General features: G+C 42.6%; 1 protein-coding gene across 3 annotated transcripts in view; it reads left to right on the top strand.

Annotated features, from left to right (window-relative positions):
- FGFR1 (fibroblast growth factor receptor 1) overlaps window positions 1-27,084 on the top strand; it is a 105,927-nt gene that overhangs the window by 5,709 nt on the left and 73,134 nt on the right. For all 3 annotated transcript variants that reach the window (XM_083185017.1, XM_083185016.1, XM_083185018.1), the window contains exon 2: window positions 13,911-14,076. In XM_083185017.1, the coding sequence (XP_083041143.1) occupies window positions 13,986-14,076 (91 nt within the window). In that variant the 5' untranslated portion in view covers window positions 13,911-13,985. The remainder of the gene's footprint in view (window positions 1-13,910; window positions 14,077-27,084) is intronic.

Raw genomic sequence — 27,084 nt, 5'->3', positions numbered from 1 at the left:
CTGGGCGGCTCTAGGGGTGGGGGGGGATCACGAGCGAATTCTTCAAAAGGAGAAATCACTGTGGTTCTTTATTTTCACATTTGCTATAGGGTACCTAGACATTATGCCAGTGATTCCCAAACTTATGGTATGTATACACGGCAGATATGCCTTGCTATGCGAGTCCCGATGCGATCAGATCGTATTGGGACTCGCATAGCACGGCATGCATGGAGTGGCACAATTTAGACTATGTAGTGCAGATCTGCACTATATAGTCCTGGCTTTCCTCTCTATTTGGCTGCTCACACGGGAGCATGCGATATGGCTTCCGATGTTCACTATATCGGCAACATCGGAAGCCATATTGCACAGTGTGTACACACTATTAGTCCTCAGAACCCCACACAGGTCACATTTTCCAGGTCACCTGGCAGAAGCACTGTGTATTACCAACTGTTACATTTTTAAAACAACCACTGGCGACCTGGATGAACTCTGTGGGATCCTGAGGTCTGAGTTTGGAACCACTGCATTATGCGGTTCATTACAGCTTACAGATTTTTTTTCTTTTTATTTAATTTTATCCATATATTGTTTATACACCAACTTTGAACTACTTAATTGACTTTTGTTACAGCTCATTTCTCTAGGGCCACTAAACTACTTTACTGCAGTTAATTAAAATATGATGCACCAATTAACTATGTACTGTTGATGGCAAAGCCAAATGTCCAGAAGTGTATTGCCCCTAAAACATTTCCTCATAACCAATCTGTGATACATCTAGGTAAGGGGCTGCCATGTTTTGCTGAAGGTTATTGGCCTAAGCTTGGTGTAACAATGTGCTGCAGCTTAAGGCCAGGTCCATATTTGATGCAAACATCTTTATGTGACACAGACGTCCCTTCAATCTGATACTCGTGTCTGATCTATTTGCATGGCTAGGCGATGTCAGAAGTTATATTACATTATGCCTAATGTTTTTGGTACAGTTTGTTATTCCTGAGATTCTTCAAATGACATGGGGCAGCTAAGCTTTAAAAGTGAGAAACTGGATGGTGATAAACAACCAACCGAATACTGTGTTTGAAAAATGTCAGGCAGGAGCTGATTGTTTGTTTATCACTTTCCTTTTTATCACTTCTAAAACTAAGTGCATCTGGCCCATATTGAATATCCTACTTACCCCATTCTCCGTTGTGCCTACTGTATAAATCAGTGGTGGGCAGTCCAATGCATTGTAGGCAATGATAACATCCCCATTAAACACTGCCATCAAATTAGTCTTGACTGTACACAGTCACCTTATGTGGAAATCACACCATACCACCAATGCAGATTTTCTCACACCACCTAAAAGTTCATGGGAAACTAGCAATGTTGTTCAGGTGTGGTATTGCTCACAGACAAGGTCTAGGTAAACAGCACAAGGTTAAAACATGAAAAGGTCGGCATGTGTTATATATATATATATATATATATATATATATATATATATATATATATATATATATATAACATCTGAGCACGTCTACCCCCAATTTGTGTACGAGTACAAAGTGCCCTTGCATGGTTCGTGGTTCAGGTCAGGTGACTCACTCTGCTGTGCTTTGCAGAGTTTACATCTATGTGGACTCCAACTGGGAACAATGATTATTCTTTACATGGAATTACAAAGGTACCACGTCACCTAACAGAGTACAAATAGGCAAAACAAGAAAACAGCGGCTTAAGTCCCATACATGCGGTGCGATGCCGGCCTCCGTGCTCAGCAACGGCATAAAGCAAGATCGCTCAGCACATAGTGTGCCACTAGCGATGCACCCTGATGCTGAGTTCAGAGCAGGGTTTTGTCTATTATTTATAGGCAAAACCCCGCAATCTAGCAGGAGAGCCATTGCAAGCAGGACAGCGTGTCGTCATCACTGGAGGGCATACACACGGAGCAATTAGTGCTCCATTTTGGTCCGATCGCTTGGAAATGGGGTTGAAATCGCCCCATGTGTATGCCCATTTCACATTAAGAGATGATGTAGGATGAGTACAGGGTATATAAACATTGCTGCATCAGCAAACATGGCACTGAAATAAGAATCGGGGAGGCAAAAGCCGAGGTCTAGGTGCGGTTGTGTGGAGTATTGAGTAGACCATAAGTAAAAGAAAAGCACATGAGGTGAGAGAGGGCCCTGCTCACTAGAAGAGGAGGGGCAGACAGACATGGGTGACGCACAGATGGAACAGAGGATTAAGATGAGATGGCTGGGTCTGATGATGAAGTGAGTCTTTAGAGCTTGTATTTCTTCATAATTTATGGACAACGCTGTCTTGGTTACATTTTTACCTTAAGTGGTTAAAAAAAGTATTTGTTACATTTTACACCTTAAAAAGTTTTTATAAAACGTTGTATGCCCATGAAGGCATTCTCAAATTAGAGGGTACGCAGGTTAAACGACTTGTTAAAAATGTGCTTTTTTTTATTCAAAATGTTTAATGCTGTGGCATGCCCACTGCTAATGCATTTGTGTACGTGTTTCTCTGAAAAGTGCTTTTGCACAGGGTGAAGGAGCCTCCAACTGTCCTGATTTTCACAGGACATTCCTGGGCCGGGGGGGGCAGTAGGGAGACCCCCCTGCTTGGCAGAGCAGCGGGGAATAGACCCTATGTGCATAGCGTCTATTTACAGCCAGAAGGGGGACGACGGGCATGGCTAGCATCTCATAGAGCTCTGCCCGTGCCTCCAAGGCAGCAAAAATGGTGTTATGGCCTCGCTGGAGCATCACCCCCATGAAGTCACACCCCCTTTTGAACAGGACATGCCCCATTACCCAGGGCCGTCTTTCCCCTTGGGCTTAATGGGCAGTTGCCCAGGGGCCCAAGGATAGTAGGGGCCCACCACAATGGAGAAGATGGCACTGTCCTAGGGAAAGGTGGCAGGCGGTGTGTAGCGGGGATCCTGGCAGCAGCGGGTGGAGGGGACCCGGGCAGCGGGAGGCGTGTGCAGGGGACCCGGGCAGCGGGAGGCGTGTGCAGGGGACCCGGGCGGCGTGTGCAGGGGATTCGGGCAGCGGGAGGCGTGTGCAGGGGACCCAGGCAGCGGGCGAAGTGTGCAGGGGACCCGGGCAGCGGGCGGTGTGTGCAGGGGACCCGGGCAGCAGCGTGTGGCAGGGTCTGTCCAGGAAGCGGAGACCTTGATGTAGTGCTGTCTGCCGCCGGGCAGGAAGCGCTGCTGTGCTGATTTTGAAAAGACTGGCCATATGCTGATTGGCCGGATGCTCAGCCAATCAGCGCCCAGCCATTCTTTCCAAAATCTGCAGCGTTTCCCGCACGGCGGCAAAAAGCACTACATCAAGGTCTGAGTTGCCGCTTCCTGGACGGACCATTCCACCCACCGCTGCCCGGATCCCCGCCACCCGCTGCTCCTGCACATAGGTGAGGGGAGGGGGTTTGTGAGGGGAGGGGGGTTGTGAAAGGAGGGGAGGGGGGCCCTCAAATTATTTTGCCCAGGGGCCCATTATATTCTTAAAACGGCCCTGCCATTACCAGGAGCATGCCACTGCGTGGAGTCCTGCTATAAATGTCTCCAAAGTTGGGAGGTAGGGTAATCTAATATACAATTCGGTCCAATTTAATAAAGTTCTGCATCTTATTGGTTATGTCAGTAAATGCGGTTTGCAAGTTAGGTGTTTGGATCACTGGCTAATTGTTTCCAATGTTATGCTGTCATTGGGCCAGACAACTATCTAACAGGATCTGTTGAAATTCTCCACCCACGTGTGTTCCTAAATTTGACACAGATCTAGTCATTTGTTGTCGTACTGCATAACTGGTCCTGGCAATGTGTGGGCAGCATTACTGGAAGCTATTGACAGGTCTTATTCCCAAGTTTTGTTTCTAAAAAGATTTTGTACCATTCTTATTTTGAAATAGAGATGAGATATCTGAGCTACATTTGAAGACAAGTCTCCCAAATTTATTAACGCAATAAAAGCTAAACATTTCTGGACAGTCCCAGAAACTGATATAGAATACTGAATTATTAGTAGAATTTAAGATCCACTGCAGTGTTGGGCCTAGTAAAGGGCAGCATGGCTGGTGATATGGTTAGCATTACTGCCTCACAGCACTGAGGTCATAGGTTTATTTCCCCTCATGGTCCTAACTGCGTGGAGTTTATATATTCTCCCCTCTGGGTACTCCGGATTCCTCCCACAATCCAAAAATATAAAGGTATGTTAAATGTTCCAAACAATCCAAGCATGAATGTGTATGCATGTATATGTGGGACGAAATATACCAGTAGATTTTAAGCTCCACATGTGAATGGCCAAATCCCTATAATGTGCTGTAGATCTGGAATTAAATAAGACATGTCACCAAACATGGGAAAAGAGAGAAAGCCACACCTAACATTGGGGCAGATGTATTATTGCGCCCCTAACATTTTTAAAATGATGGGCCCCACTTCTCCTGCTTAACGTGGAGAAGCAAGCACCCGCTATGGGCAAATGTATCATTCTCCCCCTCCGCCGATAAGGAGAGCCGTTATTCGCAGCAGTATCGGCTCTCTTTATTGGCTACCAGGCAGCCCTGCACATGCGCAGATGTTCTCTCCCCCCCCCCCCCGGACGGCTGTAATGGGCATGCATGAGATCTCACTAAAACCACGAGATCTCCAGCGCAGCCCAGAGCCAGAAGCAGTTCTAGCATTGTCCCTGCAGTGGGGGATAGGACAATGCCAGCCCTGAGTTGGCGAAAAAGGCTGGGCGGCTGTTAATACATTGCCCTGGCCGCTAAACAATGGGGGGATTGCAGGGGACAGCCCCGCCAAGCATTACTCAGCGGGCTGTCCCTAGCGCATGTTAGGTGTGCTGTTCATACATGTGAACAAACTTAATCTCCCCCCCCCCCCCCCCCCCCAGTTAACCAGCGTTAAGTGCAGAAAAAGCACTTAACCCTGGTTCATACATCTGCCCCAATATTTGATATGCTGCCTGTTAAACATTCGTTGTAATACAGTAGCACACCTGTACAACCGGGATATAAATTGTTATTGTGTTTCAAGAACAGAAGCACTTTGAGAACAGACAAATGTGTACTGGAAGCAACTCAGCCAGTCTGCCTCACTAAATCAAGGTTCCATTCTTTCTCATTATGGTGTTCTATCAATAAATTATAAATCATGTGACATGGCGTTATTGTCCTCCTTCTTTGTTTTTTTTTTTCTATTAAGAACATGCGTATCGGCTAGTGCGTACGATATTGATAATGATTCACACTGTTGTCGACCGGACTCCTGTCATCTGTACATGCAGCAAAATCCTGGATATTATTGTAATCATTCTCTTGGATGTAACCACTGAATGATATAGTTTAATCTGTATGCGCTATATAATTGTCCAGGAGTTCCAGGTAGTTCAACGGGAATAGTTAGTGCTTGCCTATCCTTTTCCAAAAGTACAGGTTTTTCCGCAGCAGACTAAAGCCCCATACACTAGACAAAATATTGTCAACAATCTTAACGATATCGTTCACATAGTCTAGTGCAGGGGCGGATCCAGAAGAAAATGACATGGGGGGCACATGATAGGGGACAGGGTGGGTAAGATGTGCCAGGCTGCAGGCGCTCTTAGAAAATGTGTGTGGATTCACTGCAGAGTGCATGGCCTCACAGTATAGTAGAGAATAATATGGAGAGGCAATGGGTGATAGGGGGAGAGAGAGAGGATGACAAGCTGGGAATGGAGGACAAACAGGGGGAGAGAGAGAGGATGACAAGCTGGGAATGGAGGACAAACAGTGGGTAACAGGAAGATGTGACAGGAAGAAGCACAGGGTAATGGGGAGAGGCAGAGGGTGACTAAGAGTGGGTGAAAGGGACATGTAGATGGTGATATGTAGTGGGTGAAAGGGAGAGGCAGTGAGTGGCATTGTGTGAGAGGTAGAGAGTATCTGGTCTATATGAGGGAGAACGGGGTAAATAGTGCTGAAAAGGTTCACTGGGACACAAAGGGAAAGTACGAGTTGGGGAGACAGGCGAAAAAAACAAACATGGGGGGGGTGGTTTAACGCAAGAGCTGAAAGGGGAAAGAGCAAGAGGGGGAGAGAAAGTAAGGGTGAAATCACGAAACGGGGGAGAAAGGGAGTATACAGTGGAGCATGCATGGAGCGATAAGGAGATCAGAATGGAGAGAGAGAAAAAAAGGAGAGCTGGGGGAGATAGAGAGGAGAGTGGGCAGAGAGAAAGAGAAGGGCAGAAAGAGTAGAGAAAGAAGAGAGTGGGGGAGTGAGGCAGATAAAAGAGAGGAGAGAGAGAGGAGAATAAGGGAGAGTGGAGAGAGTCGAGAGAGAAAAGGAGAGCAGAGAAAGAAAGGAGAACAAAGAGGGAGAGAGCGAGTAAATCACTATGGGCCTTATCTGACAATAATCATGTGCACTGCAGGGGGGCAGATGTAAAATGTGCAGAGAGAATTAGATTTGGGCGAGTTATTTTACTTCTGTGCAGGGTAAATACTGGCTGCTTTATTTTTATACTGCAATATACTGTAGATCTCACTTTGAAGTAAAACCCCACCCAAATCTAATTCTCTCTGCACAAGTCAAATGTGCCCTCACCTGCAGTGCACATGGTTTTGTCCATCTAGAACATGGGTCTTAAAACTGTGGCCCTCCAGATGTTGTGAAACTACAAATCCCAGCATGCCTTGCCACAGTTTTGCTATAAGGGAATGTTAAAAATGTAGCAAGGCATGCTGGGATTTGTAGTTTCACAACATCTGGATGGCCACAGTTTGAAGACCCATCTAGAATAAGGCCCTATGTGTGTAGGCCCCATATATCTTAGATTGATTGGTCCCAGGAGCACTGTCACAAATTACCTAATGTGTATGGGGCTTTTACTGATAAAATATATAATTTTTTTTTTTTTTTTTTTTTTGTAGTACTATTTTTTTAAAATGTACGAAGATAATTTATAAGCTCCTGGCTAGTATACAAATGTTATTTTCTGCTAATTTTGTCTGGTGCTTTGTGTAGAAATCATTAATTTCCAAGAATTTAATAAAGTAACGCTTGTAAACTGGTTAGGTTATTATGCTGTGTCAGTTTTGTATTACATACCTGGCAGTTTGCAGTTGATTCCAGTAATGTTTGCTCTTAAAGGAATATATGCATATTTATGTTTTATGGCTTTTGTTATGGGAGGGGAAATACAAATGGCAAAATGTACATATACGGGTTGGTTTTATATGTATTCATGTTTCAACTAACTTTTATAGGTTTCTCTGTATTCCTTGCTTTAGCAAAAGCTATTAAATATTCCATAAACAGAAACCACTTCATAATTTGTATCTTTGTTTAAATCAGGGGGTTCCCAAACTCTATGCTCTATATCTATGTGCTACATAATCATCCAAGATTTTAGGATATCCATGCTTGGACGCAGATTACTCATTAGTACCTCCAGTTTATTTAATCTGTGATCAAACATAGGTATCCTGGACTTTTATACCCCTTTCACACTGAGCCTAGGTTGTGTTTTAACATAACTTGGGTAGAGATACCCAGGAACACCCTTTCAGACCACAGCCTGGTTGGCTGGTTTGAACCTGGGGAAAAACCCTATTCATGGCCAGACTCCTGAATCCAGGCCATATAACCCGAATGGACTCCTTCACACCAAAACAGTCCCTTAGTACTTACTTCGATATGAAAGTGGTTTCGACATGGGTTAAAACCAGATTTGTGCATGAAGAGGTTTGGGGGGTGCTTTTGATGACCGTTTGAAAAACCCTGATTTAAATTTAAGAAACCAGTGGTAGTAGTTATAACTTCCTTTTTATTTTATTCTCAAGCTAGTCCATGTGTAGGATACGTTAAAATGGACATGATTATCCAATGTGTTTTTAAAAAAATTCAAAAACCGAATTGGTATATACAATAAGGAATAGGCCCTGCTGCAATAGAAACCATAACAAGATAGGTATATATGAAACTGCTTCTACATCAGACTTGAAATATGCAATAATATCTACTCTTTTGCTGTTGGAGGTCTAGAGAGTTCCTAAAGGGATCTTGTAGTTTCCGTGTTGTTGGGTGAGCTTTCCTGGTGGTATGGCTAATGTTGCCCACAGCTCAGAAACTTGTCTGGTAAAACAGCCACTGCTGGAGTCTCTAAGCAGCTAACGCATATATCTGCCTGTTGTCTATGTAATAATCATGAACATGAGGGAAAGCAGATGTCTCCCTGGAATTGACCATTGGTCAGCAGTTAAAATGTGTCTGTTGAGTGGTTTATGCATCTCTTGATGCTTAACATGCCCTGTGATCAATTGAGGAAGGATTTTTTTTTTTTTTATTTTGTTTCCTGCTTTTCTGGTAATTCTTAATTTTGTACAATGCAGATACTAAATCAAAAATAAATGAATGCCTATGTGAGGAGAGTGTGTTCTTCATCAGTGGCATATTTATAATGGGTGCAAGGAGCCCGAGGGGGGCCCACACCACACACTGTACCCATTTTTTTTAATACTTACCTTCTGAGTCCCGCAACGAAGGCAGCAGCGCTGCCGGAATCGCTGGAGAAATGGCTGCAGCGTCATTTAACTGGATGTCTGCACATTCGTAATACAGTCTGAGTGCTCTAGTGCAAGGGCTGATCTGCGCTAGGTGGTGCAATGCTGAGGGAGCCTAAATGAAGGAGGCTGCACGCGGGCCTCATCCTCTCTTAAAGCGTTGTGTCTTCATATATGATGCTTCTACAGACCATGACCTCTCTCATGTAGAGACAGGTTTGGCAGCAGTGAATCTGAGATTAGGTAGTTGTGGATGAATCTGCCAATGCTCATTATGTATATATTATTCTAAGTAAACTTGGTGCGCTATCACCCCTGTGATTAATATGCAGCATGCTGGAAAAATCAAGTTAATCGTCAGGGCCAGTGTTCTCGCCCTGGCAGATCGCTCAGCGGCACATCGCTATGCAGTGCTGTGTACTGAGCGATCTAGCATTGCTCTGAATGCTCATCTCCCTGTGTGTAAGCCGTGAGTCAGATTAATGCTGATTATCACGTACTTCAGTGAAGACTTTATTTTTTCCTGTACATAGAGTTCACTCTAGCAATTTGCACCTAATCAGTAAGGAGGACACAGTGCTAGAAGTAACTGCATTGATACGTCACATCTAAAATTAAAGTATGCCCTCTTCGCTGATTCGATTCAAGGTGCTAGAGTGAGCACTGTGTACATGTGTATAATATATTAGTCACACTGCACATGCGTCCTGTGATGTGTACATACAGAGTTGCAGTACCGTTTGAGACTCTCCGTATCCAAAGTGTATTGGACATGTGTGTTCCTATACATTGAAATGATACTCGCTATGAGGGTCCACCTTATGAACTCAGTGGTGAAGTGATAAAAGTGGTTGGTGATAATGCAGCAACTAATCAACTCATAACTGTCTTTTTAAACCCATCTTGTACCTGTAGCTTGACAGTTAAGAGCTGATTGACTGGTGCATTATCATTGGCCACATTATCACCACCAGGCTTAATAAATCTTTCCCTCAGACCCTTAATGTGTCTCATGTTATGCCATACTCTGACCGTGGATCGGCACCTAGTGCAACAGATGATTGGTTCTACAGATGCAAAAAGTGGGTGTCTGATCCCCCTTTTTGAAGCATAAAGCCGGACGGGCGGCGTCACTGGGAGGCAGGGCCAGTGAGGCGCTGGGAGATGACATCCTCTTCCAGCAGCTGCTTTTACATTGCAGTGAACGGGACCGGCTTACTAGTTTCCACTGCCTCTGGACCCAGGAGCATCCCAGGTCCAACCCTGGTAACTACCCGGTTTGGTGTCCCGGGTCAGTGGACCCTGGATTTTGCATTTCCACTAGCAAAAATCCTGCACTTCAACCCGGGTTATTTTTGCTAATAGAAAAGTGGTATGAGTCTCACTAATGCAACATTAGTAGTAGTGGTAGTAGTAGTTCTTTTGTAAAACCATCCAAGCCCCAGCATAGAGGCTGCCTTGACTATGTAGCATATAGTATTCTGCCAACTCTAAAGGGCTCTTTCACCTCTTTGTCAAAGGACTGATTGGGCTGGTATCCAGATGCCTAATAGACAATGTCTAGGTTGGCATATATATGGTCGAAACAGTGTCCATTGTCAACCTAGACATTGTTGACCTAATCTACCATGTTGATTGTGTTTTAGTTTTAGGTGATTAAATGTGTTGGCTCCTTTAAAAATATATTGCCCTTTATATTGTGGCCAAAGTAAAGCTTAGATCTTTATGAACGTTAATGAACGAATAAAAGTTTAACATTGTCATTTTTGACGATCATGGTACAATACATGTAGTTCTATATTGGAGAACAAATGCTGCGTTGTTTCTTGAAGTAGAAGAAAATATTCTATCATGTCAGTTTTTCTCAATTTATAATGAAGACCTTAAAATAAATACAGAAAAGGTTCATCAAGATTATATATAAATAATAAATGTTGAAAATAACTCCTGTATTATGCATGTGCCAAGGCTGAGAACAAATAGGAGTCTGGGTAACACACTCACGGGTGTTTATTAACAGAGATGAGCGTTCTATTGAATATTACATGTTGCCCATAGCAACCAAACAGAATCCACTTTTATTTAGCACCTTCTAGAAAATATGACATAATCTGGTTGCCCATAGCAACACCCCATCTTCAATAGAACTCCCATCTTTGTAAATAAACCCCACAGAAGTTAATTTTGTAGTGTCTATGGGGGATATTCAATCTCCCGTCTCCATTCCCGACGAGGGAAATGGCGGCAGGGCCCAATTCAATGCGGTCTTCCTTGACAGCATTGAAAAGGGATCCGACTTCACAAGCGGTCGTGCACATTCTGCCGAGAACAGCCAGGAAGTTACAAGCTCCCAGCCGCTTCTCGCGGCCACTCCGCCTTCTCGACGATTCTTTGAATCCCGCCTGCAAAATCTGTCGAGCAGACCGAGAACAGGACAGGGTCGCAGCTGTGGGTCAGCTCGACAGGCGTGACCCAACATTGAATACCCCCCTATAAAGCACGTATGTATGTATAATATATTTGTTTACTATAACCACTTTTTTAAATTATCTAGTGAAACACGCCATAGGGACCTAAATGCATGTATTCTATTTATTTTAGATTATAATGTCATATATGAATGTATACTCCAGAGAATAGTGATGTATTCACTGCTTTCCCCGTTCTACCACATGATCTGCAAAGTATTTTTTTCCCATTACAATATCGATTTTAATGTTTTATAGAATAACCCTATAGCGTCTCCATGTGCTCTAGATTCCTTGCCGTGATTGCTTTTTCAAAAATCTGTTGAATTCAGAGAGCTGTAAATGAGCACACGTTCTTAATAATAATAAAAGGTTGTCCTTTAAAACCGGTTTAATGGTTTTAATTTATGGTGTGTTTTTATATCGTTCCCATTACAATTGCTTTTTATACTTGTATGAACACAAAAGCCAATACAATAGGTATATTATGCAGAGCTTTTGGAATGTGTAGTTTTCCTGCTCGTTGTGGTAAAAAAATATATATATATTTTTTCAATTCTTAGAATTCTAAATGATTAATCACGGTTATGGGTATATTCAATGCGGCCGTTGAAGGGTTTAAACAGCGGGGATCGCTTGAAACAAGCAATCCTTGCTGTTTAGCCCGCGTGCCGGACGCTCACCCTATTCTAAGCCGCAGGGAAATCCTCGCTGTCCTCTGACAGCGAGGATTCCTCCAAATAGCGAGGTTTGCGGCTAATGCAGCGAGCCTTGCTGTTTTAGCGGCCGCACACGCTGTTTTCCCCTCGCTCCAATAATCTAGCGAGGTGGAAACGGCGTGTGCAGGGGGGTCAGTTGAATACTAACCCTGTGAGTTGTGAGAGCGAGCACAGCAGCCCTGCTTGCTGTCACAGCGAGCAGAAAGAATTGAATAACCCCTTAGTATCAGCAATTTGACTCCAACATTAACAAGTAGTGGCTGTATTCCTAGCACAAACATTGTGCCTCATGTGTCTTTCTATTTTCTTCCACAAAACTTGATGACCACCTTCAGGGTTTCTCTGCTCAATTTTAAATATTTCCTTTAATAAGCAGTTCCAGGCTGGTAACAGCAATCGTGGGGCCCATCTGAGACTCAGGTTCTGAAATTCTGAAGGGCCCATTTACAGGTGTCATTCTTGTAACCCCCTGTCACCAACCAACAGATTAGGTTGAATAAAAATGATGGAGGGCAATGACTGTAGATGTGCAGGTGTTGCTGTGCTATTAGCCCAGTTTAAAAGACTGTGGACGAGATGCAGTAGCATCCGCAGCCCCAGTCCACCGCACATCACAACCTACCGCATAGATAATTAGCGCTTATGCGACAATTATTGCAAAGAACAGCTCTTGCGTTAAGAGTTGTCCTTTGCGAGGTGCAGTGGGTAGCTGGCGGCTCCCCCTCCCTCCCTTACCAGACCAGCTGATGATGACCCTGCAGCTGCTGCGTGCTGCGCTGACCGCCGCCTCCTCACTGCACCCAGAAAGGGATGTAGGGGCTGAGGAGGAGGAGGTCACTGGTCCGGGCAGGACAGCAGTGTGCGGCCCGGACTCAGGTGGTGGGGGGCGGCGTGCGGCGGTGGTTGCGAAAAAGAAGCCCAAAGGGTTCTATGGGGGTTTTCCGGCATATAAAAATGTATATAACGCACATGATTTTTTTAAGTTCTTTTTTTTCCCCGACTTGTACATTCTTTACCATCTCTGTGGGCATAATTGTAAAGCGCAATGGGATCTGCTGCGCTATATAAGAAACTGTAAATAAATAAATAGAGGGATAATAAAATAGGGCTCAAAACATGGCGAATGCAGCAGTACAATTATACGGAGCCCATGTTAACCTGTGTCAACATAGACACCAATAGTGTTCATTCTAGCACACGCTATCTTTGAAAACCCATGCAGTTCCTGTTCCCTACCCGGGGGTCGCTGTCTCCTGTAGTGCTTCTAGCACAGTCTGGTCTGTATATTAGCACTGATATGCAAACCAGATTTGTGCTAAAACACCACAGCAGACAGTGACACCCCAGGCAGGAAAGATAAACTGCATGGGTTTTCAGTTGGCGAGTGCTAGAATGAACACTATACCCACAAAAGTGAAAAACCCATGTTGGCCTTTTCCCATGTCAACCTTTTGACTAAGTCAACCTAATGCATGATGACCTATTCGATGTTTTGACTTTTTGACGTGACAAATAGTGGTCAGCCTTTTGCCATCCTAGACATTGTCAACCTAACAACCTGTAATGAACACTATTGGGAACATTTACTAAGAAGGGAGTTCTATTTTACATGGGATGTTGCTATGGGCAACTAATCAGAAGCTACTTATTTATTTAGCACCTTCTAGAAGATAATAGCATCTGTTAAACTCCAATGTAACTGGCTTATGGTACGAATGCATATACTGGGTTCTCAAGTGCCCTAGAATTTGCTTATTCGTGTCTCCATGTTCCTGCATTAGAGCATTCTGAGTCTTGTAACTTTTTTTAAAAATCTTTTCTTAGAAGCAGTCACATGTCTGCTCTTCTACTTTTATGTCTTTTAAAAGGTATAATCATTGTAATTTATTTCCTGTCTGTTCTGCATCTGGCATCTTTACCTACGCTGTCTCCTAGGCTTGTTCACATGAATGATCTCTGGCTCCTTATGCTTCAGCTTTTAGTTGATAGCATGTTAGGAGACAGCCTGATGCAAGAAATGGTCATGGGTTTTGATGTGACCCCCCCCCCCCCCCCCCCCAGACATATAGATGGCAGGGAGTTTGCTTGCTTAGTGCATCTCTTATGCAACTGATATAGGTTAGATAATTCCAAGTAAACTGCTTGTAACATTATTTTCTTTTTCTTATCAGGAGCAGAATAAGGCTCGTCTCCCCTCGACACTGGAGGCCTCATGGATTCCCGCGGCCTGCACTAGCCGAGCTGGGATGTTCTCTGGAAGGTCCTTGTTCCTATGGGGTGTCCTGCTTGGCGCTGCTCTCTCAGCTGCCCGGCCCCCTTCCACCTTGCCGGACCAAGGTAGGACTTCTGTTGATATGGTGTTTTGAGCTTTGTTTCTGTGTGAATAGGGTGTATCATTATACAAACAGTATCGGCAAGAATAAGTAGCCGTCCTTGAGATTTGTGATCTTATCACAAGTTACTTTTTCTTGTGCGTTCATAGTTCATGTATTTCTGTGTGAACTGTCCACCTACTTTTATACCACCAAGATGAATGCAATCCTTTACCTAGTAGCTGACAATCTGTATGTAGCAAAGCAGGGTGCCAGCCCGGGGCTCATATAATCCAGCACAGACATCCTGTTCCAGCCTTTGTCCTGAAGAAGGACTTTTCCTTCTTTCCATAGCCTCCGGGAGTCTGCACTCATCTTCTGTGTAAACATATCACATACCTCTCTGACAGTCTGTTGTACATGTCCCAGAACACAGCCCTGGGTTACTGATTGCTGTATACACCTATACAGATAGAATTTCATTTAGACACGTAATGATGGGGGCACAGAATGTGGGAATAGAAAGATAAATAGTAGTAGTGTTTTGTCAAAAATTGTGTGCTTATGGGTAAACTGACGGGAGAGGATCTTTACAGTAAGATGTTCCTATGATCAATTTGAATTATCAGTGACACTCAGAAGAAGGAGGGGACTAAAGACCAAAGACATCTTCCCAGAGATATCTTTGGGTTGATGGCACTCTCATAAATGGACCAGATGTATCAAGCTTCAGAAAGTGATAAAGTGGAGAGTGATAAACAGCCAGTCAATCAGCTACTACCTGTCATTTTTCAAACCCAGCCTGTAGCATGACAGGTCTGAGTTGATTGGTTGGCTGTTTATCACTCTCCATTATATCACTTTGATACATCTATTGAAACCAAAGACTGGCACTGTACTCTCTATTTTGCATGCACCTGCTTCCCAAATATCACCAGGAAGATGGTGCCTGCCGAGTAATGACCCGCTTTCCAACTTATGTTCCATAGTAATGTTTCTTTTTTTAAACCAAACATGGCTGCTTCCTATGTGCAAGTAGATGACGGGTACATGAGGGGTTTGTGTCAAACCTTCTCTAGAGGGGAGAAGTTACCCATAGCACAGTGGTTCCCAAACTTTTATGAATCACGGCGCCCTAGAGCATCAAAATATTTTCAAGGCACCCCTAGGCCAAATGCTTCTTATCGAGAAATTCAGGAAAAAAAAAATATTAAATGAAGTGCATTGTGTTTGTATGTCACAGTTATCTGGTGAGGGACAGGATTTGCTTCTGTTTGTCCACATATATTATGATTGGCAGCCACCAGCACTGGTTTTGCCTGGTACATTGACCATAAATCATATGTATTGATCTTGGTCCACCAACCCAAGGCACCCCTGCAAGTGTCCTGAGGCTAGGCACACTGTTTGGAAACCACTGCCATAGCAGCTTCTAGTTGGCAATTAAAAAACAAATACTTGATAAATTATGACAGCAGTAGATTGGTTGCTATGGGCACCTGCAAATCTTTGTTTATGATTATTTAATTTTTTTTACTCTGGCAACTCTGCATTTTATGATTGGCATTTAAGATCATGATAGTATACTCATGAGACATTTGGAGAGGAAGGAATGTTTCAGTAATCTAGAATGGTTGTATATAATGCATTCTTCCGACAGTCCTCTGGTGTATAGAACATCTGGTTTATCTCTTCTAGTACTCTTCTCTATAAATCACTAGTAGAACATTACCGACAGAGCTTCAATCTCAAATCACACCATCCCTAATCCCCCCGTCACTTGTATAACACTTGGGTGCGTCTCAGCATGTTCACATGGTACAGTAGCATCTTTTTTAGGGGGTGTGGTATAGGGTTCCGACAGTCCCTTGCAGGCTCGCCACGCTGCGGGCACGGTGGCTCTCTGTGCTCGCCACCTATTCTATTCTCCCTCTATGGGGGTTGTGGATACCCACGAGGGAGAATAGCCGGTGGGTGTCGGGAACCCGTCTGTCAATGTTTTAACAGACGGGATCCTGACGTCAGGTAAATGACTGTCGGGACCCCGTCCGGCACCCTCTTTAAGGCACAAGGCTGGTGTTTCTCATCCAGTGGTGGTTGTATTCCTGAGCTTTTTCCATCACTTATTCCCCAAATAATTGTTTAATAGATAAATAAATTGTAACTTTTAAGGCTTAAACATGTATTAAGTGGCTGTGTTTGGAATGAATATAAATTTCAGGGTGTAAATGTAATACATACTTGCCTACTGTTAAAATCTCCTCTGTTGGAGATGCCGGAGGGGAGACGGTACTCACAATTTACTACCCTCTTCATCCTCCATGGGTGCAGAGGACCTCCATGGGTGCAGTGGACCGCCATTAAAATCAGGAGACTTAGCAAGTACGATGCAATAGCCTGAATATTGGGTACACATTAAATGACACCGGAAACAATGCATTGCTGTGTTTCACTTGGAACTTCCTGACAAATCATCTAGTGCATACAAACTAAACAATGTTACAAATGATTTCATTGGCCACATCCAAAAGCATGTGGTGTTTGACGAGATAGGCATAATTAAGCTGCATGTACAGACAGCAGTATCGTCTAATGTGTACCCAGCTTGAAAGTTACAGTAACTCGCAGAGTCATGCATTGCAAATTCTTGTAATTCTTGCACTGCACTAGTTACAGGTTTGCACCTTTAAAACAGATTAGGGAGTATTAGCAGGGGATGGCTGTCCGGTCAGCACTCACTGTGGACAGTCTGACCCGAAGTGTGAAGATTTACTTATCTATAACATTTTAACTTTCAGTAGTTATTGTATATAACATTCCATCCACAACAACTAGTGTCAAATTCTGTTATACAATATAAACTCAGTGAACCTTAGCAAGAACATTTAAACCACAAAACCTAAAATACTATTTACGTTTATATAAAAAAAAGACTTTGGTAACGTTCACATACCTATTTATAGTTTTGAAAATGTACAAGTTTTAAAACGATGTTTAGAGAATGATGATGTGTGTGCGTATAAGCGCTAACCATTATCTGACATAGGTCGAGGTGTTTATAGGCAGGATGTGGTTTGGGCATAAGGTAATAAACTTCCGCCCACTGCAATCACAATTTTGCTTACTACAGTATATCTTCTTTCCTTTATCAGGAGTAAAGGGGCTATTTCAGGACATTTTCTAAGTAAACTCATTAGATTTGATCGCTTAGAAAATATCCCTACATCACTGTGTGTAGGGTGCCATAGCGATACACAGCCCCACGCATCTCTATCGCCCGGTGATTAATATCCAGCATGCTTTATAAATCTACATACTTTATAATCGCCGGTCAAAGCCAGTGTTCTCGAAGAGCTTTGGCGCTGACAGATTGCTCAGCACACAGCGCTGGCACATCGCTTGCTGAACGATCTACATTGCTCAGATCACTCAGTAGTCTTGCCCCATGTGTAGACCCCTTTAAGCCCCATACACATGTATTTAAGCCCCACGTGATGCTGGCCAGGCTGATATAGTTAACAAGACCTGCCGCAGGTTGCCGATATTGAGTGTGCACACTGAACAATATCGGTAAACGATGTTGTTCAGTGAAGTCACCACGGCAGGTTGAACATGCGGGTTGGCTATAAAGGAAAACTGCATTTCAGCAGATGGGAGGGGTCATTAATGATGCACCGGAGCGTGCTTCATTAACAATATTGAATCTACACACTAGAAGATATCGCTCAGAAGCTCCTTTCTGAGCTTCGCATAGTATTACACCGCCTTTGCATACCAAGTGACCGTGGTTGTACAATAGCGGCCAGGTCTAAAATTAGGTCTATAGTAATTGGTTGCCAAAATTTACATTTCGGCTCTGTATCTTTCCTGTAGTAATGTATAATTAATAAAGAAGATTTTTTTAAAAAAAACACGTTTATTTAAGATACGTGGTTTATTTAATAAATTGTGTTTTTCTGTGCATTTGAAACCAAGTATGTTGTCCGTATAATCTATAATCAAGTTTTTATTTAGTTATCTTCTGTGTTGCCAAGCAATAATTAAATTTTTTGTAAAATGTTATTCGGTAGATGCAATCCAGTTACATACTTGGAATTATTAGAACTTGCCTTTCTCCAAGTTCCGTGACTTGTAGTGTCCATAAATGGCATTTCTTGTAGGCAAAAGTAAACTATTTCTAATGTGTCACATGAAGAAAAGGGTGTTGTGACCTTTTAGGGCAACTCACAAACTTTTGTAATACACAGTTTTAGATTTTAAAATAAGAAAAAATTGTATACACTTAGAGGATCATTTAAAAAAACAAACTATTTTTTGGTTCAAAACAATGGCTGGTATTCAATTTGCCCACCCAGGCTATTCAATTGTGTCCGATAATGGCCGTTATCGAGGATTTTGCTTTGCTTGCCTGAGGTGGATGAAACAAAATCTGTGATAACCAGCCCTATTGTCCCTGTTGTGTTTTGCCAAAATACATAGATGGGGAAATTTTATATTTGGATTCTGTGTGTTTTCGCATGAAAACTGAGTATTTTTCCACATAAAAGATAATGTAGAATTGAATAGCCCGAAGCGACGCTGAGGAATATGTATGTTCTATATAAGAAACTGTTAATAAATAAATCAGACAAACATTGTAAAATATGGTTTTCTTTTTGTTTTGATTGTTGTTGTGTGCAAATTTATCGGGGACAATTGAATACTCCCCAATTTTTATTTTCCATGATCAAGGATAAAAGATAATGGATATACACTTTTCCATTAAGAAAATATTTTGTTTGTATTGATGGTTTAAGGGACCGTTGTGTGTGAATCTACTTCAATTCCAAACGTTAAATTGATTTTTGTTTGATGAAACTTTTGCTATTCTTGCCACTTACTGTATATGGTCTGTGGATTACTATAATTATGGTTTTATATTTTATCTTAAGCTGTATGCCTGACTTCTAGCTCCTCGTGTCTCAGCTTGTGTTTAGAATGAGCGGTCTGTCTCACACACTGGGAGAGGAAGTAGATTAACATACATAAACAGTGATTTTGACCCGCACACTTCATTAGCCAAAGGGGCCAGGAACATTTTTGTGCTGCCTCAAACAAGAGTGACTGAAGAAGCTTTTGTGTCTGGGCTTGTGGGGGGGGAGGGGGGAGTGCTTTGCTTCACAAGAGGGGTGAGTGCTTTGCTTCACAAGAGGGGTGAGGGGCAAAAATCACACTTTAGTAAAGCAGCAGGTCAGAGGCCAACTGGAACAGCTGGGGCCCTATCCCCCCCACCCTTTTCAGGAATTAATCCCCCTTCTGTGGAATAAAATCTTTACTCACCCAAGTTGAAAATATAAAGCACTCACCCATGTAACTCCTTCCTGACAGTTTTTTTAAGTTTTGTAATTCTATGTGATTTTATAATTTCTTGTCTTCACATTTCACATTTTGCAGATGATCTGTGCCATTTTAGCAAAAATTAAGAACTTAAACAGTATTTGTTACATGCCCACACGAAGGTAGACCATTTTTGTTCTGAACCAGAATTTGTTCATAAGGCACCAGTGATGTCATCAGCCCGAGTCAATCTGAAAGGCTGTCTACATTATATGTAGGGGACAAGTGCTCTTTAAAACAATGTAATTAGTGTAATTCATTTCATGAGATGCAAACTGCCTTCCCGTAATTTGGGCTGTCGTAGGAAAGAATTACAATCGGATTTATAATCCCTGCAGGTGTTGTTTTATGAGGTTTGATTTGTAATTTTTGGAGATGCATTTATTTTCTCCCACTTTTTTTTTAAATCACTGATGAAACTAGAGGGTCAATCCAATATATATATATATATATATATATATATATATATATATATATATATATATATATATATTTCTTATTTGGTGCACACAGATTCCGCAGCGCTTTACAGAGAATATTTGACCGTGCACATGCCCAGTGGAATTTACTATCTATATTCTTAACCAAATGGACATGCGCTCACACACAATCACGGGCTAATTTTGTCAGGAGCCAATTAACCTACCAGCATATTTTTGGATTGTTTGTGGAAATCTAACATGGAGGAAAAACACCCAAGCATGTGGAAAATACACACTGCACATAGGGCCTTATTCTAGTTCACTCTTTCTGACAAAATCCTTCTTAGCTGGACAAAACCATGTGCATTGCAGGGGGGCAGATATAAAATGCGCAGAATGAATTCGATTTGGGTGAGTTATTTTGTTTCTGTGCAGGGTAAATACTGGGTGCTTTATTTTTACACTGCAATATAGATCTCACTTTGAAGTAAAACCCCACCCAAATCTAATTATACCTGCACAAGTTACATCTACCCCACCTGCAGTGCACATGGTTTTGTCCATTTTTAAGAAGGATTTTGTCAGAGTGAACTAGAATAAGGCCCATAGTTAGGTCCTTGCTTGGAATTGAACAAATGACCTCAGTGCTGTGAAACAGTAATGCTAACCATAATGTCCCCTGTGCTGCCCGTGCAAAGTTATTGTTGCTCTGTTCCAATGTCAATCTCACACCCTTTGTAGCCCAATTTCTACCTGAATTTGCTCAAAATTGCTTGCAGCCCTGTGTGCCTCGGAGGTGCGGTTTCATTTATTTTTGGCAATTTAAGTCCTTACATTGTATCACAAATAACTTACTACTACACAAAATTGAAGCACTAGCACAGCTACTTACAGCGTCACGCCATTCAGTCTTGCACACGCCTTATCTGTGGGCTCACCCTACAGCAAGTTATTGACCCCAGACCTACCTCATGTCTTTGTAAAAATAATGTCCAAAGAATGCCAAAATATGATGAAAAACATGGTTTGGCCACCCCGGAGTCCAGATTGTAACCCAATTGAACTCTTGCGGAATCACCTTGACAGATGCGTTTGTGAAGAGCCAATTATAAGGAAGAATCATCTGTGGGAGGTACTGCAAGAGAAGTGGAGGGAAATCTGAGCTGAAACTTTAGAAAAATTGGTAGCTAGAATGCTCAGCGTGTGTGCTGCGAAGGACCGGTTCTTTAATGAAAGCAAAATCTAAGTAAATCATCTTTCCAATTGTTTGAAAACCCTGTAAATGAATTAAATTGTGATTTTACTCCACTTCACTAAATATGAATTTATCACAAAATTGCGTCCCTCCTTGGGAGAAAAAAAATCACAAATATTGTGGTGTATTGAAATAAATGGCCGATAGACAATATGAATGGTATATCATTAACATTATGTAATCTAGTGTGTATGGGGCAGTATTAAAGTAGAAGACACGTTCAGTACATGTTTTCTAGAATCTGTCCTTACTCATTTCAGCAACTGTTTGTATTTCAAAAAGTCTCAGCCCAAATGGAAAAATACAATGCTTGTCTTTACTTATGTTAACACATTTCTTTGGCTACATTTAAACCAATATATTTGTTAAGGTGCCTATAGACTTGTGCAATTTGGGCACTTTTCATTCGATTCCGACTGATCGTTCCAACAAATCTGCTGAAAAGTGTCAACTCGCATGGGTTTTACACCTGAATCTGATGCGCGGTCCCGTATGCATTGGATCGGAACCGGAGATTTGCAAGGGATATACTAAGGATTTGTTGGATCCTGAACCCTTGCTCGGATCACATGCAGTTATATCGTATGCATAAGGACTTTTGGACCCTTTGGAGAAGTTGCACAGATTTGACCACTTCCTATGTGATAAACATGGAAGATCTCTTATCAGTGTTTGTCAAGCACATGGAGAGGGGCTTGGGGAAATCCTTTGATTCCCATTTATTGTCTCTGAGATGAAAGCTTTGGGGCATATTATATATATATATATATAGCAGAGCGATAGGTCGCACAACGCTTAGATTCCAATGGTGTCCGTGCCCGGTTTTATATATTCATATAGTTGCCATCCTTTATGGAGAACACGTCCCTTTAAGGAAGAAACCAGCACTGGACCAGAGCTTTTGTAGCAAAAAACTTTTTTATAAATCCAACTCAGGGAAATGGCTTTACAATGGCATAAGTCCGGCTTGTCACAGTATGTAACCACTAAAGGCCCCCATACACTAGGGCGACTTGTCCTTAGGACAAGTCGCCCCCGACTTCGCCCTGAGCTTCCCCGGCTGCTCCTGAGCTTGATTAGATTGGCACTTGATGTGCCATTTTTTACATGTGATAAATCGTCTCGATTTATCACATGTAAAAAACCCGGGGAGAGGGGGGGGGGGGGGCTACAGAGGTGGGAGCTGGTGGGAGCAGGGGGGATGGGGACGCTGCGGGGGACAGCGTCTGTGCGGCGAGGCGGTAGAGGGAGCAGGGGGGGCTGGGGACGCTGCGGGGGACACAGGCGGCATAGAGCCGGGCAGGGGGAGCCGGCGGGAGCTGTCAGTGCTAGAAAAAAAAGCCTATACAATGAATGGGCAGCCTGTGATTGGCTGAGCGCTGTCTCAGCCAATCGCTGACTGGCTGAGAGAGCGCTCAGCCAATCACAGGCCGCCCATGCATTGTATGGGCTTTTTTTTTTTTTTAATTCAATACTGACAGCTCCCGCCGGCTCCCCCTGCCCGGCTCTATGCCGCCTGTGTCCCCCGCAGCGTCCCCAGCCCCCCCTGCTCCCTCTACCGTCTCGCCGCCCCACTAGGTCCCAAGTCGGGTGGTCGGACGTGCAGCAGGTCCGACCACCCGACGCAGATCCGATGCGCACGGGACCGTGCATCGGATCTGAGGGGACATCAAAACTAGCCGATTTTGGTCCGATTTCGGCCAGATCCGACTGATCTGGCTGAAATCTGACCAAAATCGGCTAGTGTATGGGGGCCTTAAGTCTGGAACATTTAGTCCCAACCCTCAGGCATACACATATACGTTACTGTGAGCCATTTCCCTGAGTTGGATTTATAAAAAAGTTTTTTTGCTACAAAAGCTCTGGTCCAGTGCTGGTTTCTTCCTTAAAAGGACATGTTCTCCATAAAGGATGGCAAATATATATATATATATATATATATATATATATATATATATATATATATATATATATATATATATATATATATATATATATATATATATATATATATATATATATATATATATATATTCTAGAAACCTAAGATTTTAACTGCAGGAGTGTGTATATATGCAATAATTGAAAGGAAAAAAATATATATTATTTCAGTTACTTATTAATTTCTGTCCCTGTCATGCATAGGCTAAGTACAGACTAGGCAATGTGTCATCTGATCCAGTGGATCAGATCCACATGCCATGTACATCGTGTAGTGTATACCCACTACAATGTGCTCCGCCTGCCGACCTGTTGGTTGTCCCATCTGCTGTGCTGCATGGCAGATGAAGACCGCAGCTGACTTCATGTTAAATGATGCGCTAATTTGTTCATGACTGCATTCACTATATTGTACAGCAGGGGTGGGGAACCTTTTTTGTGCCAAGGGCCGTTTGTAAGGGGAAAAAATCCTTCGGGGGCCATGTGTAAAAAATCTCTCTTACAATTTGTCCTGCTGCAGCTGTCCCATGCTCCGGCGGCTGCCGCTGAATAGGACTGACAGTCTACAGCTGCTGTTGATTAAGAGAAATCTCGCGAGAACTACTGACTTCTCGAGAGAATTCCCCTGTACTTTACTTCCGGCAAAGACGCCGGGCAGGAGGGAGGGCCACTCAGACCGGCTACGGAGGCCGCATACGGCCCCCGGGCCTGAGGTTCCCCACCCCTGTTGTACAGAGTGTACAGCTGACATCTCATCACATTGGTCTTGCTGTCAGCCACGGTCCCAGTACAATACACAAAAACACTAGTTTTTTTATTGTTTGAAACCAATGAATGTACCAGTATGCTTGTATTGTGAGAGGAATCCAGAGTACCCACCATACACTCAGGTAAACATATAAGAAACCTACAAACACCACATAAATAAGGCCTTTGATGGAGTTGAACCCAAGACCTCAATGCTATGAGCAAACAAACAAACCAACCAAAATGTCACTGTTCTGCCCATTACATATTTTGGAGTATTTCTTTTTTTTTTTGTTTTATAAGAATGTTGGCGGCATATTGATGTTTTAGCATATTATTGGCTCATGCAGTTTGTTCTTTCTTAAACCAAGTTGGTGAAAAAGAAACGGCTATTTTTTTATTTCTATTCAAAAATGGTCTACATTGAATGTTGAACGATTTTAATGTTCTTTTTTAAAAATGGCTCCAAATTGGATCTGCTCCAAGCGCTAAGGCTGTTGAGCCTGACTAGACATTAGGATCTGAAAGGGCTACAGATTTTCATTTTAACAATAGTTCAAAATCTGTTTTTATTGATGAAATATTGAATATGCGTGAAACTCAAAGGGGTAGGTATTCTACGTGCTGGTTTTAAAGCTGCTGATGATCCGTGGTTTTGACTCATGAATTTTGATCCTGCTTACAATCTATGGGGAAATAGGCATTGATACATAAGGATAGATACTGTATTCTTTATTGTATCGATTCCACCAGAATGCAAGGTTCTGTGACTGGTTCTGGAATTTGATAAGCTTGCCTGAAGAAATGAGTTTTCAGGGAACGTTTATAGGATTGGAGAGTCTTATTGTGCTTGGGGGGGCATTCCACAGAGTGGGTGCAGCCCGAAGAAAGTCTTGCATTCGGGAATGGGAGCAAGTAATGAGTGTGGATGAGAGACGCAGATCTTGGGAGGAGCGTAGAGGTCGTGTTGGAAGATACTTTGAGATAAGAGAAGATATGTATGTTGGTTTAGTTTGGTTTATGGCTTTGTGTGAAAGTAAAATAATTTTGTATTGAATACGGTAGAATACAGGTAACCGCATACAGATGATACTGAAATCCAAAAGAGCTTTGAAACTAAACATTAAGTAAATCCCCCTCCAAAGACACAATTTTGTAAGTGCAATACTTGGTGTCCGTGTTGCTTTGCTAACTCAATTGTCCAAGCAATCCATGTCTTATACAATCAGTTATACAGATGACTTTGTATTTCAGCAGTGAAGATTGTGTGTGCAGAATTAATGAATCCCCTCCCCCTCTCACTGCAGACAAAGGCTGTTTACTCGTTCTAGAGGTATTTCCTGGGTCAGGATGGATAAGGGATTTGAGTGTTTAATGAGAAAACAAATGTCTTTCTTTCTTAGGGTTGGTGGGGGGAATAGTTAACCAATGATAGTTTTGGGGGCATTCCAAGTTGTAATTAGTAGTGAGCAATTAAATGATATTTATCTCAGCATGCAAATAAATAATGAAGTATCATTTGTAAATTTGGCACTCATGAGTGCTCCACAGCCAAATAGTTCTTGGTTTCTGGGCCTAATTCAGACATGATCACAGGGAAAATTTGTTCTCAAAATGGGCAAAACCATGTGCAATGCAGGTGGGGCAGATGTAACACAAGTTTTTGCCCAGTGTGTATGCTCAAAATCGCTCAGGGCATTCACACAGAACAATTTTTTTTCTCCCCCCTGCCCAGCAATTTTCGGCAATGTGAAAGGTTTTCCATATGTAGGGGCATTTTCCAAGCGATCTAGAGCAATCTCCTCGACCTTGCACTGGAAACTCACCTATTTACCATACCCTACCACTACATAACCTAGTCCTGATGCTGGTGATCTGACCCCCTGACTCAAGCCTTGACCACCTCTGACTGCTTTTATCCTGCTATCAAGCCACCTCCCACTTGCTTGCACCTCATGTTATCTGTCTATCTCCCATTCCTACTACATTGTAAGCTCCTCAGAGCAGGGCCCTTTTCCCTCTGGTTGTCAGCTCTTCTCTTTCACTTACAGCTCTCCCAAAACTCAAACAATCAGCGACCATCTCCATCTTTGGCCACCAACCCATTGTAGTACTTCCTACTTACATCTAAGCTGTAGTATGTATTAAATTGTAGTGCTCTTTTTACCTGTACTCTATTTTTGTTGTTTATTTACTCTAATGTTAAGGTTTTTTTTTTTTTTTCTCCTTGTACTGTTCGATTGTATCACCATTGTACGGCGCTGTGAAACACTTGTGGCTTCTTATAAATAAAATATAACAATAATCATTAGAAAATGCCCTTACATTGCTCCATGTGTATGCCCCATAAGCCATGGAAAGTGATAAAAGTACCACAATCCGCTCCGATTTGCCATTTTAATGATGTTAAATAATGTCAGGCGCTTATTGGTAGTTTATCTCTTTACACCTTATCACTCTCCAAGGCTTAGTACAAGGCTCAGTCTTAAGTCCTCTGCTTTTCTCAATCTATACTTCCTCTCTTGGCAAACTAATCAGCTCTTTCGGATTTCAGTATCACTTATATGCGGATGATTCTCAAATCTATCTATCAACCCCAGAGTTGTCACCAGTGGTTTTAGGTCGAGTCTCTGACTGTCTCTCTGCCATCTCATCTTGGATGTCTTCTCGCCAACTCAAACCCAATATTTCCAAAACGGAATTACTTATATTCTCGCCAACTCAGAACAGTTACCATCCTGCTATCTCCATTGCTGTTGACAACTCGACAATCTTCCCTACCCCACAAACTGAACTGTCCTTTCTTCCCCACATTCAATCTGTCTCCAAATCATGTTACATGCATCTAAAAAACATATCCAAAATACCACCGTATCTCACACAAGACGCTACTAAATCTCTTATCCATGCAATGATTATTGCAATAGTCTCCTAACTGGTCTTCCCAAGAGCAGACTCTCGCCACTGCAAACTATTTTAAATGCGGCTGCTAGGCTGATCTTCCTAGCAAGACGCTCATCGTCTGCTGATCTGCTCTGCCAGTCCCTCCATTGGTTGCCTGTATATTACCGTATTCAATATAAAACACTTCTACTCCCATATAAAGCTATTAACCATACTGTACCAGCATATATCTCTACTTATCACAAAATATCTCCCATCCCAACCAATCCGCTCTGCACAAGATCTGCGTCTCTCTTCTGCACGAATCACTAGCTCCCATTCACGATTACAGGACTTTCAGTGGGCTCCTCCCATCCTATGGAATGCCCTTCCACGCACAATAAGACTC

Source organism: Crinia signifera, chromosome 4, assembly GCF_055691185.1.
Source record: "Crinia signifera chromosome 4, ASM5569118v1, whole genome shotgun sequence".
Taxonomy (NCBI): Eukaryota; Metazoa; Chordata; class Amphibia; order Anura; family Myobatrachidae; genus Crinia; species Crinia signifera.
This window is presented reverse-complemented; position numbering and strand designations above follow the sequence as displayed.